This window comes from Labeo rohita, chromosome 17 (genome assembly GCF_022985175.1).
Source record: "Labeo rohita strain BAU-BD-2019 chromosome 17, IGBB_LRoh.1.0, whole genome shotgun sequence".
Taxonomy (NCBI): domain Eukaryota; kingdom Metazoa; phylum Chordata; class Actinopteri; order Cypriniformes; family Cyprinidae; genus Labeo; species Labeo rohita.
Window position 1 is genome coordinate 1,191,705 of NC_066885.1, and position 13,896 is coordinate 1,205,600.

General features: G+C 35.9%; 1 protein-coding gene across 8 annotated transcripts in view; it reads left to right on the forward strand.

Moving 5' to 3' along the window:
- LOC127179682 (adhesion G-protein coupled receptor G2-like) overlaps positions 1 to 13,896 on the forward strand; it is a 202,879-nt gene that overhangs the window by 13,726 nt on the left and 175,257 nt on the right. For 4 of the 8 annotated variants that reach the window (XM_051133360.1, XM_051133356.1, XM_051133364.1 and 1 more), the window contains 9 exons: positions 1,656 to 1,730; positions 2,007 to 2,298; positions 2,376 to 2,544; positions 2,619 to 2,750; positions 2,851 to 2,958; positions 3,035 to 3,071; positions 3,148 to 3,248; positions 5,049 to 5,167; positions 5,399 to 5,664. In XM_051133360.1, the coding sequence (XP_050989317.1) occupies positions 1,656 to 1,730; positions 2,007 to 2,298; positions 2,376 to 2,544; positions 2,619 to 2,750; positions 2,851 to 2,958; positions 3,035 to 3,071; positions 3,148 to 3,248; positions 5,049 to 5,167; positions 5,399 to 5,664 (1,299 nt within the window). Of the gene's footprint in view, positions 1 to 1,655; positions 1,731 to 2,006; positions 2,299 to 2,375; positions 2,545 to 2,618; positions 2,751 to 2,850; positions 2,959 to 3,034; positions 3,072 to 3,147; positions 3,249 to 5,048; positions 5,168 to 5,398; positions 5,665 to 7,480; positions 7,572 to 7,655; positions 7,940 to 8,192; positions 9,215 to 13,896 lie in introns of those variants that run through there. The other 4 variants (XM_051133357.1, XM_051133359.1, XM_051133358.1 and 1 more) reach the window with 2 other exon arrangements.

Consider the following 13,896-nt stretch of genomic DNA (forward strand, 5'->3'; position numbering starts at 1 on the left):
CAGGTCCAGATAATCCACAAGAATTAGAGATTTAGGACAGCTTCAAAAGTCGCAATTTTGATAGTCGACGCTCCTTGTAAACTTCTTATTCACAATTGCTCAAAACTTTTGACATTGGAAAGAGGATTACCAAGATATTTGCTGGATGAGACAGAGCAGCCAGAACTGAACTATTTCAGTTCAAATAGTGTCGATATCGCTGGGAATTAAGTGTTCCAAACTAAGTAAGCCAGAGGTGACAGCGTCAAGCATCCAAAACTCCATCTGTGACAAAAAATAGACAAAAAAAAAAACCTTGGGAGAAACCAGGCTCAGTTGGGGGGGCCAGTTCTCCTCTATGGAAAATAGGAAAATTCTAAAATGTTTAACATAGTATGGTATGTTGCTGTATACTGAATTTGGTTCTCAAACATCACTGTCCAGGCGCATTTGCGTGTTTCCTGTCTTGCAAAGCATCCCCTTATGGTGAGAGAAACCGCTGCAAACAATCAATTCACTGCACAGTCTAAGTGAGCTGTCCATATGAAACAAAATTTCAGACGTATTTGCAATAGTGATTGAATTAGCGAATTGCTTGTTTTGATTCTAAACAGCTAACAGAAAACATACATGAGTGTTACAGGGGTAACATTACAAGTAATGCGAGTTACATAATGATATTACTTTTTTCTAATAATTTATAAGGTGACGCATTACTTTAAAATTTCTAAGAAAATATCTGTTACTTTTTCAAATAAGTAATGCCAGTTACTTTTTTCCCCATTTATTAATTGATAAGTCTCCTGTCGGTTAATTGGGAGTGAACATGATGTTACTGTATTCTAGACTAAATGTGAACATGCATTAATTCATCTCACTCACAAAAAACAGATTCAGTATTCAACAAAATGAATAAAAACAGTGAAATGTAAACTCAGAATATGAGGCAACCCTGCAATAATTACATATGTTAAATAAAACAAATATCCTTTATGTATTTAATCACATTTTATTAACTGATGTCTTTGCTGCTGACCTTCGATGATGCAATTCAACCATACTAATAAGCAAAAATTACTGTAGATAAACTAACATTTGTGCTTCATTTGTATAGCTGATGAGTGATCTCCTGCAGAAATGTACTTTTCTTTCAGCATGAGGTGAATTCATTTCACTTTTGGTGTAAAAGGGCTTTTACATTAGAATTGTTTTATATTAAAAACAAAGAAGCAAGCCCTGCCCAGATTTAAAAAGTAACGCAAAAGTAACGTAACGCAGAGCTTTCCATAAAAAGTAACTAAGTAACGTAATTAGTTACTTTTTCAGGGAATGACATAAAATTGTAATGCACTATTTTCCCCAACACTGTACATGACACAATTGCCTAAATATTATTAGTAAAAATGACTTTCATTTAGTTAAGAATTCAATAATATTTCTATTAATTAATATTTCACAGCTGTAAGAATAACTTGAACCATTCAAACAAACAGATCAATATTCTGAAAAACTGAAAATATTGATCAGGTATTGTAAAGTATATTAGTTTTATTTACATTGATCCTTTATTACCTTCTATGCGATTTTAAGTATTCAGAGTTTCAGAAGTCTTTATTACAAATTATACACCGCAATTATACAGAATTATGTTGAATAATGTGTCATGTTCTCTTAAGGTTGTTTAAAAATCCCACATGTTGTTCCTGAAGACAAATGTAGAAACGCTACATATGATAATAACAAATGCAATGGTAAGTCTGAGTCTTAAGATTTATAAAGTTGCCTTTTAAACAGAATGCTCTTGCTTGAGAAAACCATTAATTCATATAGTGCTTGGAGTGAGTAGCATGACAAAATCATGGCAGTAATATGCCTGGACTCTGTTAATAATAAATAAGTGAAATATGAACAAGCACCAGTGTTTCTTGGTTTATAAATAACCAAATATCATATATTAAAGCATTTTAATCTATGGGATTTCAGTCATTGCACAACTGCAATAAAATGCATCCATTGTTTATTTGAAGGGACAGAAGCAAGCAGATACATTCTGCATTTTAATGGGAGTGAATGGATGTGTGTGACCTGCTTTGATGAAAGATCAACCACCACTACACCAATGTCACACACCTCAACTCCCTATCCAACTACCAGTTCAACATCACATTCGACAACTCACAGTCCAACTACCAGTTCAACATCACATACGACAACTCCTGAGCCAACTGTCCCGTCACCTGAGATGACTTTCAATCTATCAGCTGTGCAGGACAACACAAATGGATCACAGGCAAACAATGTTGAGCCCCAAAAGGCATCGTAAGTGTGCAGTTACCAATAGATTTCAAATCTACAAATTAGTTACAGAGCACCAAGTGTCTTAATTCATTTTATAGAGAAAACTTGGAAAAAATGGAGTCCCTGGTGGAGCAGATGGAAAAAGGCAATAAAACCAATGCGGCAATTGTCATGGGGGATGTTATTGGTGTTCTCCAAACACAACCCAAGAACAAGCCAACCAAAGACATCAACATATGCTACTCTTCACATCAGAACATGATAAACGTAAGGCCTGAGAAACATTAAAACACCTCTGGGGAAGAACTGACATTTATCAGCACCATTTCTTCTTTTCGCAGGTTGTTGAAAACAAGCAGACAGGTTTTCCCTGGTCTGTAAAGATTCCCAGTGAGGCCTTTGATAAAGCACGACTGGAAAACAATGGAAGTGCATTTGTTGGAGTTTTGCGATTCACAAACATGCAAAATAAGGTTTGCGCCTGTTTTTTTCCACTTGTATTCTTCAAAAATGTTGTTGTATTCACTAACATTTCTATTTGATTGCTCTATTCTTGTATGGTTTCTGATTTAGGATGAAACTAAAACTGTTTTGAACAATGAGGTTTATGGAATAACGATGGGGGCCAATATCTCGAACCTTACTGACAATATTGACATGATCATTAAAATTAAAAATACGGTAATGAAGGTTTTGTTGCAAAACTTATATTATATTACACTGTGAAATCAAAATGAAAATAAACATGTTCTTACAGGGTGAAAATATATCCTGCAATTCCTGGAGTGGCAAAGGTACGTTCATTATGTTCCTATCAACAATCCAGCTTTTTTACTATAATTAATTGAATATTGTTGCTTTTCTTTGTAGGAGAACTTAACTGGACAACGTACGGCTGTGAGACGAACCAAATCGACAAAAACACCATAAATTGCTCCTGCTCACATCTGACGTTCTTTGCAGTTTTAATGGTGAGAATCTTCTCAAAGAAGAAGAACTTATGCTTTCATCATTCGTATTTCATGTCAGAGTATTTTAGTGAACTAAATAGATGCCAAAAATTCAAAATCCTTGGTCAGGACAGTCCTGTAATTTTTAATCTCAGAGAGATTGTTTCCTTGATATGTCTAAAAAGTAAAACCTCTTTCTTCTGGTAAAACAGTACATTTAGTTCAAAAATGTCTCTAGAATGACAACATAGCAAAAGCAATGATGTCAATCACTTTGTTTCGCACTTTTAAGAGCTCTTAAAAAATAATCAAGAATTTAATAAATAGATAAAATAATTTAAATACAGTAACTATGTTTACATGCACACACACACACACAAAATCCATTAGCAATCGGATTGATGACTCAATCAGTATTGAAAATTCTTCAAAACACCCCAATCGATTAGACTGAACTCGATCCAAATTAAATTTTGGCTTAAAAGTGGTGTAGACCTGTAATAATCCAATCAATTGGGAAAAAACAAATTTTGTGAATTATTCTCAGTCGGATTCAACATTGCCTTGTGCAAATGTGCAGCACCACAATTCGTTTTGCAATCCATATTTTACTTCTCATGAACTGGTAAAAGCATAAAAACAGCTCTTCTAACATATTTGTCTATATATATATATATTTTTTTTTTTTTTGGTAGCCTGCCATCTAGGCAATTTCCTAGTCTTTTTATATGTCTTTCTCTGGTTGTCATTGTGTTGGCTGATGCACTGCGCATGTACTAAAGTTTTGTTTGAAATTTGCAAAAACAGATAAAACAGATAATTTTCAAAAATCATGTTTTTTTTATTTATTTTTTATTTTTTTATTGTGCACTACAATTAATCTCAATGAAACTGCAGTTGGGTTATTTTGATGAAGTAAAAAAACAAACAAAAAACCCCCCGCTAACTAACACAATAAAACACAATAAAAACATGATAACAATTAAAAAAACAAAAAACAAACAAAAAAAAAAAACATGATTTTTGAAAATGTTAAAAAAACTGAGTTATCTGCTTTTGCTTTTGCACATTACACACTCTTCATATATAATGTGCATTCCAACACAAATGTGTACTAGATTCCAAAGTTAAGAATTCATATAAAGAGAACTTTCAGAATCTGAAATCAGATCAGATTTGATTGGATTAATGAGAAATTCAGCAAACACACACTTGCATAAGCCAGTCAATGCATCCAAAAAGTGTAGTTGCGACCATCTACCAGCTCTCAGTTATGACAACTAGAGCCAGGGTTGCCAAGTTTTCACAACAAAACCCACCCAATTGTTACTAAAAACTAGCCCAATGGCGTTTCGAGGGGGTCCCCATTCCTGGGTTAAATACACGTTTTTTGGCGGGATTGCCTGGGTAAAATTAGCATTAGAGGGGCTAAATATCACATTATTGGGGTCGCTTCAACCCGCAACAACAGTGTTAAAGTAGCCCAATTCCGCAGGAAAACCACAGACTTGGCAACACTGACTAGAGCCATAAAATGAATGTGGAGCATCCCAGATTAGTACTTGATGAGAAATATTTGAGCTCATATTGAGATTTGTCTTTAATACCTTCACATTCCTACACAGTTTAGGACATTGTTGAGATTTCCACTAAAGCCTCTATCTGCTCTGCATTTAATCTCATTGCTATCTTGGGGAAACAGCTGAGATAGTCAATCTCATGTGCTTTTTCTGTCTTTTGGAGTTTGTGTCAATCCTTTCCATAAAATCCTTTTTATATATATATAAATAATTTTTTTATGTCTTTTCTCCATTAATTTAGTCTCTGCCAGATAACGTCACAACACCGCATCTGGAAACACTGACCTTAATTTCTTCAGTCGGCTGCGGCATCTCCATGTTTTTTATGGCCATCGCTTTATTCATGCATTTCCTGCTACGGTTGAGTATCTTAAATTTTATAATATAGTTAGCGCTGTTGAGTAATCAACAATCATTATTACTATTACCTCACTAACAATTTTCACTCTGAAATTGCTAGTGCATTTAAAAAACGAACAGTATTGCATTAAATTAAACTTGAAATTTTGAAGTATGAAGTCTAGAACAAGTGATACGATGAAAGGTACTAAAGTTCAGGTTACAAGAACAATTGTTTCTGTGTTTTAATAGGAAAGCCAAATCAAATCAGGCCACGAAGATCTTGATCAACATGTTTGTGGCTTTGTGTCTACTGAATGCTGCGTTTTTGTCAAACGAGAGCGTCGCTAACACACAAGACAACACTGCGTGCGTCTTCATAGCGCTGGTCCTGCATTACTCCATGCTGGCCTCATTCACCTGGTTCTTCATTCAAGCTCTTCATATGTACTTATGGCTCATCAGACAGAACGTCACCATCACAAACTACATGAGGAAGATCACCGTGTTGGGCTGGGGTGAGCAACAAAACACCTATTAAAGGAGAAGTTCACTTCCAAAACAAAGATTCACAGATAATGTACTCACCCCCTTGTCATCCAAGATGTTCATGTCTTTCTTTCTTCAGTTATAAAGAAACTATGTTTTTTGAGGAAAACATTTCTGCATTTTTTTCCACATATTGGACTGATATGGTGCCCCGATTTTGAACTTCCAAAATGCAGTTTTAATGCGGTTTCAAACGATCCCAAATGCAGTTGTAAACAATCACAGCTGAGGAAGAAGGGTCTTATCTAGTGAAATGGTTATTTTCATTAAAAAAAAAAATACAATTTAAATACTTCTTAATCTCAAACGCTCATCTTGTCCTGCTCTGCCTGAACTCTGTGTATTCTGACTCAAGACAGTTAGGGTATGTCAAAAAAGTCTGATCGTATTTTCTCTCTGAACTTCAAAAATCATTTCAAAATCATCCTACATCGCTGCAGAAGTACCAACACAGTCTTTGCAAAGTGAACATGCAAAGAAGATCAAACACCATTAACAAAAAAAGGTAAAACAGTGATATAGGACTATTTTGAAGTTGAGGGAGAACATGAGATGGGAGTTTTTCGACATACACTAACTGACATGAACCGGAACAAAAACAGTTCAGGCAGAGTAAGACAAGATGAGCGTTTGACATTAACAAGTATATAAATTGTATTATTTTTATTAAAATAATAATGATCGTTTTGCTAGATAAGACCCTTCTTCCTCGGCTGGGATCGAACAATGGAAAACAATTTCTTTATGGCTGAAGAAAGAAAGACATGCACATCTTGGATGACAAGGGGGTGAGTACATTATTTGGAAAAACTTCTTTAAGAAAAAATCATGGTGGGGTTTAGGTAACGATGTCTGTTTTGAGCACTTAAAAATAGTAGTTTATGCTGGATTGAGTGCATAAATCATATTTATGCACTAAACTATTTATTTATGTACGTTTCTCTTGTTATTTATGTTAAATACTGTTGTTTGGACACTTTCATTGTGAATAGACTGCCTTTGCTAAATGTTTATTAATTTGAAACTATATGTTTACTTTGGGATTCGGAAACAAATCTTGCATCTTTCCAACTGTAATTTACTATATGTCTGTGTCAGGGTTGGGGCCATTCATGAATTGAACTGAGAATGAATGGTAAATTCCAATTCACTTCCTGGAATGGAAATGGAATTGGAATTGCATGCAGCTGACAGGAAATGGAATCGGAATTGAATTGGAATGTCAGGAAACAGAATTGAAATTCCACTAAATTCCACTTGAGATATTTAGGCCTGAGAGATGCAATCTTAGCGATGCCAAATTTCAGGAAATTATGATAATTCGATGCAATAAAAAGTGAATGAAATATATGAATGAGCATGACTCATTTTTTTGTGAGTTGAGACATATATTATGTGGTAATCATATATTGAATGTATAGTACATCCAGAAACTTATCACCACTGTCATTCAACTATTAATTCATAATGTACAGTTCTCATTTTTATTTACTTGCATTTGATCAACTCTATTTCATACATTACTTGGTATTTGTAAAGCATCATAAATAAAGTTCAAATGTATGTCTCTAAATGCAATCACAAATAAATGCTCAGAAACAGCAATAAACGGAATTCAGTGGAATTTCCCTGAATTGAATTCCACTTCCTGTAATTCCAATTCAATTCCAACTCTGTTTCCTGTAATTGTTGTTGAATTCCAATTCCAATTCCATTTCCTTCTTTGAATTGGAATTGTTGAGTTCATTCCTGAATTGACCCCAACCCTGGTCTGTGTGTTTTCAGTGTGTCCTGCTCCGATAGTCATAGCTATCGCTTCTGGAGGAGAATATAAAGCAGTGACCCTAACTGCGACGTCTGGAAAAATCGCACGGATGTAAGTTGCTTTCATGTCACAAATCCATACATTTTTTTAATGTTAACTCATTGTCTTCTTAATTTCATCCTCTTGTAATTACAGGTGCTGGACTACGAATCTTTACATTCACTACATAGTGAACATCGGCTACTACGCTTTAGTTTTCATCTTCACGACAGGAATCTTCATCATGATTGTCACTAAGGTTGTTCAAGCCAGAAACGTAAAAGTGGTTGACGGCAAGAGAAAGACGTTCAGAAAGCAGCTGATGATGGTGTTGAGTTTGTTCCTGCTCTTCGGTCTGACGTGGTCTGTGGCGTTCTTCAGTTATGGACCGATGCTCATTCCCTCATATTACATATTCACTGTGCTGAACTCATTTCAGGGTGAGAAACAATCACATGCATCAGTGCATTTAGTTTAGTAGAATACTTCTATTTCTCCTGCATATTTCAGCAAATTATTCATACTAACATATTTTTACATTTTATTATTTTATTTAATTATAAGGGGTTATAATGGAAGTTACACTAATATAAAGAATTTGACCGGAAGTCTGATTATTTTTGGTTACAATTTAAAAATTATGCAAATGACTTTATATCTGAAATATAGCTGAAATAAGTTCTTTTTTTTCAGGGTTTTTCCTCTTCCTGTATTACTACCACATTCACAATGACGTTGCAGGTAATTTCTCCGATGATCCAGAAACCACCGACTCCAAAACAAGCATTGCTCAATCCAGCATTAAAAATTGAAAATATTTATAACTAACATAATTAAGACAGAAGGGTTTCTTTGTCTCAGATTTTCTTTAAACTGATTTGTACATCATTGGTTAAGGGGAAACTGTACAATCTCACCAAAATCAAGCTCAAATACAACACAAAGACAAATGTACTGAACGAGAAGGAACTGTTTAAAATGATGCATGCATATAAAAGGGGTCAATTTTAGTGAAATAACTCAAAAATTACTGAAACTGCCTATAACTGTAGAAGGACTGAATATGTTATGACCTGATATTACCGATCCATTATGTGTGTTCGTGTGCGTGTCAGAGTGACTCAGACAACACTCAGACAAAGCTCTTTTACAAAACAAATTCACATCTTCAGAATGAAAGTAATATTCCACACGCTGTACATATTTGCATGGTCATTTGAAATAGCAAGTTAAAAAAATCCACACACATGGATATGGTACAAATTTCTTATATGAAAACACAACATATGAAAACACTGTCAGAATAAGTTGATGATTTTTGCATTATTTAATGTGTTTTACTCCTATAATGATGCTAATTAAATGTTATTCTTCATTATGATGGACTTTCGGTGGCTTTAGTCAAACTTTTGAATGTGTGAATGTCAATTCATTAGACAACAAAATAACAAAGTGTGTCATTTATTGTAAAGAAAGATCACAATTCATTGTTTCTATGAAAAATATTCAAACTGGGACTTTTTGTATGGGAATCTGTTTGTGAATATTGCTAATGAACCTATATATAGGCTCTAATAAAGGTTATGCTTTTATTCATTGCCATTTTGTTGCTGCTTTTATGAAATATAAATTTAATTTTCTACATTTCTGTTATCTGTGAGCAAAAATGACTTGACAAACTGGATCTGAATGTAACCAGATAATGAAATTCTTTGTTAAAGCCCAAATAAACACAATTTGCATATTTTCAACTGAACTGCATGTTATTGTCCAGCAGCTCTGAGCTGCGGCTCATAATCTGTCGGCTTCATATGTGGATGCATCAAACAGACTGTGGACTTTCATGTCAAGAATGTTACAAGGAAATTATTAAAGATTTATTTCCAAAGCCTGTAGAAAACAAGGCTAAAGTGTGTCTCTGACAGGTTGCTGTTTTTGGGAATTATGTCTCAACAAAAGCAGAATTTGCTGTGGCTGATCATCATCTCTTGTTCTACATGCCAGATAAGTATGTTTCTTTAAAAAACGGATTAGTCAACAAATATGCCAATGACTGTGTTGTTTGGTGAGCATTAGAAAACTAATTAAAATGTAAACAAAAATCATGTGATTACAAAAAAGATTTTGGTTGTTGGCATCTAAAATGTGATCTCTGATATGAAGTTTTATATCATGTCGTACATTGTTACATGATAACCTTAAATTCTTAAATGTTATCTTTATTTGTGCAGCCAGTTCAGAAAATCTGATCCAAATCAACATCCAACTCAGTTTGACAGACAAATATTTCTGGAACAGAAATAGCTCACAAGGTAAATGTGAAATATACTTCTAAACATGACTTTGTGAATACCACATATTTATAATCTGAAAGCATAGAGATGACTGACGAAACTCATTATATGTCAATCAGATAATAACACATATAATTTTCGCATGAATGTTGAACTAAACATCGAGCCTGTTAATCCTGGAGAGGCATGTAGAAAGGCGGAATATGACAAAGGTGTATGCACCGGTAAGTCTGTTTCAGAAATGTTAGTTTTTCAGTTGTTTCTGTTGCCTGTTTTACACCCACAAATGTTTAATTTCAGAATCAAAATGAAAATAGTACAATATGAACTTGGGTTAATAATAGGCCTTTATCATAGAATGTACTTGTTTTGAAACGCACTGTAATTCATTCATGATTGAATGAAGTTGACACTGTTTAGTCTTTTAAATGAGCAGTTATTGAAAACATGACAAAATCTTTTATCGCAATAATATGATTGGATTATGTCAATAATAAATGTGAACTGATGGACATGCATCTATAATGAAATTACAGTGTTTCTTAGTTTATGAATAACCAACACTTCAATTATATAATATGTGATATCTTGTAAACTAGTTTAAATTATGTAACAATAAAATGCATCCATTATTTATTTCTGTTGAAGGGAAAGAAGGAAGCAGATATGTTCTGCATTTTAAAGAGGGTAAATGGATGTGTGTGACCTGTGTTGATGAAAAATCAACCACCGTTGCACCACTGCCACATATCATAACTCACAATCCAACTCCACGTTTCGTGCCAAATACAACCACTCCTGACCGAACTACCAGTTTCGTGTTAGATATGACAACTTCCAAAACAACTACCAGTGTTACGACAAATACGATGACTCCCTATCCGACTATCAGTTTTGCGTCAGATACGACAACTCCCGACCCAACTACCAGTTTCACGTCAGATACGACAACTTTCAAGACAACTAACAGTTTTACATCTTATACGATGACTCCCCATCCGACTATCAGTTTTGCGTCAGATACGACAACTCCCGACCCAACTACCAGTTTCACGTCAGATACGACCACTTCCAAGACAACTAACAGTTTTACATCTTATATGACGAATCCCGGTCCAACTACCAGTTTTGTATCATATTCGACAACTCCCAACCAAACTACCAGTTTCGCGTCAGATACGACAACTTCCAAGACAACTAACAGTTTTACGTCTTATATGACAACTCCCGGTCCAACTACCAGTTTTGTATCATATTCAACAACTCCTGACCAAATTACCAGTCTCACATCAGATACGATAATTTCCAAAACAAATAACAGTTTTACATCGTATGTGACGACTCCCGGTCCAACTACCAGTTCTGTATCATATTCGACAACACCCGACCCAACTACCAGTTTCGCGTCAGATACGACAACTTCCAAGACAACTAACAGTTTTACATCTTATATGACAACTCCGGTCCAACTACCAGTTTTGTATCATATTCAACAACTCCTGACCAAATTACCAGTCTCACATCAGATACGATAATTTCCAAGACAACTAACAGTTTTACATCTTATATGACGACTCCCGGCCTAACTACCAGTTTTGTATCATATTCGACAACACCCGAATCAACTCCCAGTTTCGCGTCAGATACGACAACTCCTGACCCAACTACCAGTTTCGCGTCAGATATGACAACTTTTAAGACAGCTAACAGCTTTACATCTTATACAACAACTCCCAGCCCAACTACTAGTTCCGCGGCAGATACGAAAAATCCTGACCCAGTTACCAGTTTTGCGTCGGATACGACAACTTTCAAGACAACTAACAGTTTTACATCTTATACGATGACTCCAGGTCCAACTACTAGTTCTGTATCATATTCGACAACACCCAAACCAACTACCAGTTTCGCGTCAGATACGACAACTCCCGACCCAACTACCAGTTTCGCGTCAGATTCGACAACTTTCAAGACAACTAACAGTTTTACATCTTATACGACGACTCCCCATCCGACTATCAGTTTTGCGTCAGATACGACAACTCCCGACCCAACTAACAATTTCGCGTCAGATACAACAACTTCCAAGACAACTAACAGTTTTACATCTTATATGACAACTCCTGGTCCAACTACCAGTTTTGTATCATATACGACAACACCTGAACTAACTACCAGTTTCGCGTCGGATACGACAACTTTCAAGACAACTAACAGTTTTACATCTTATACGACGACTCCCCATCCGACTATCAGTTTTGCGTCAGATACGACCACTTCCAAGACAACTAACAGTTTTACATCTTATACGACGAATCCCGGTCCAACTACCAGTTTTGTATCATATTCAACAACTCCTGACCAAATTACCAGTTTCACATCAGATACGATAATTTCCAAGACAAATAACAGTTTTACATCATATGTGACGACTCCCGGTCCAACTACCAGTTCTGTATCATATTCGACAACACCCGACCCAACTACCAGTTTCATGTCAGATACGACAACTCCCGACCCAACTAACAATTTCGCGTCAGATACAACAACTTCCAAGACAACTAACAGTTTTACATCTTATATGACAACTCCCGGTCCAACTACCAGTTTTGTATCATATTCAACAACTCCTGACCAAATTACCAGTCTCACATCAGATACGATAATTTCCAAGACAACTAACAGTTTTACATCTTATATGACGACTCCCGGCCTAACTACCAGTTTTGTATCATATTCGACAACACCCGAATCAACTCCCAGTTTCGCGTCAGATACGACAACTCCTGACCCAACTACCAGTTTCGCGTCAGATATGACAACTTTTAAGACAGCTAACAGCTTTACATCTTATACAACAACTCCCAGCCCAACTACTAGTTCCGCGGCAGATACGAAAAATCCTGACCCAGTTACCAGTTTTGCGTCGGATACGACAACTTTCAAGACAACTAACAGTTTTACATCTTATACGATGACTCCAGGTCCAACTACTAGTTCTGTATCATATTCGACAACACCCGACCCAACTACCAGTTTTGTGTCAGATACGACAAAACCCAACCCAACTACCAGTGTCGCGTCAGATACGACAACTTCCAAGACAACTAACATTTTTACATCATATACTACGACTCCCGGCCCAACTACCAGTTTTGTATCATATTCGACAAAACCCAACCCAACTACCAGTGTCGCGTCAGATACGACAACTTCCAAGACAACTAACAGTTTTACATCTTATACGACGACTCCCAGTCCAGCTACCAGTTTTTTATCATATACGACAACACCCGAACCAACTACCAGTTTCGCGTCAGATATGACGACTTCCAAGACAACTAACAGTTTTACATCTTATACGACGACTCCCAGTGCAACTACCAGTTTTTTATCATATACGACAACACCTCAACCAACTACCAGTTTCGCGTCAGATACGATGACTTCCAAGACAACTAACAGTTTTACATCTTATACGACAACTCCCGGTCCAACCACCAGTTCTGTATCATATTCGACAACACCCAAACCAACTACCAGTTTCGCGTCAGATACAACAACTCCAGACCCAACTACCAGTTTCGCGTCAGATTCGACAACTTTCAAGACAACTAACAGTTTTACATCTTATACGACGACTCCCCATCCGACTATCAGTTTTGCGTCAGATACGACAACTCCCGACCCAACTAACAATTTCGCGTCAGATACAACAACTTCCAAGACAACTAACAGTTTTACATCTTATATGACAACTCCCGGTCCAACTACCAGTTTTGTATCATATACGACAACACCTGAACTAACTACCAGTTTCACGTCGGATACGACAACTTTCAAGACAACTAACAGTTTTACATCTTATACGACGACTCCCCATCCGACTATCAGTTTTGCGTCAGATACGACCACTTCCAAGACAACTAACAGTTTTACATCTTATACGATGAATCCCGGTCCAACTACCAGTTTTGTATCATATTCAACAACTCCTGACCAAATTACCAGTTTCACATCAGATACGATAATTTCCAAGACAAATAACAGTTTTACATCATATGTGACGACTCCCGGTCCAACTACCAGTTCTGTATCATATT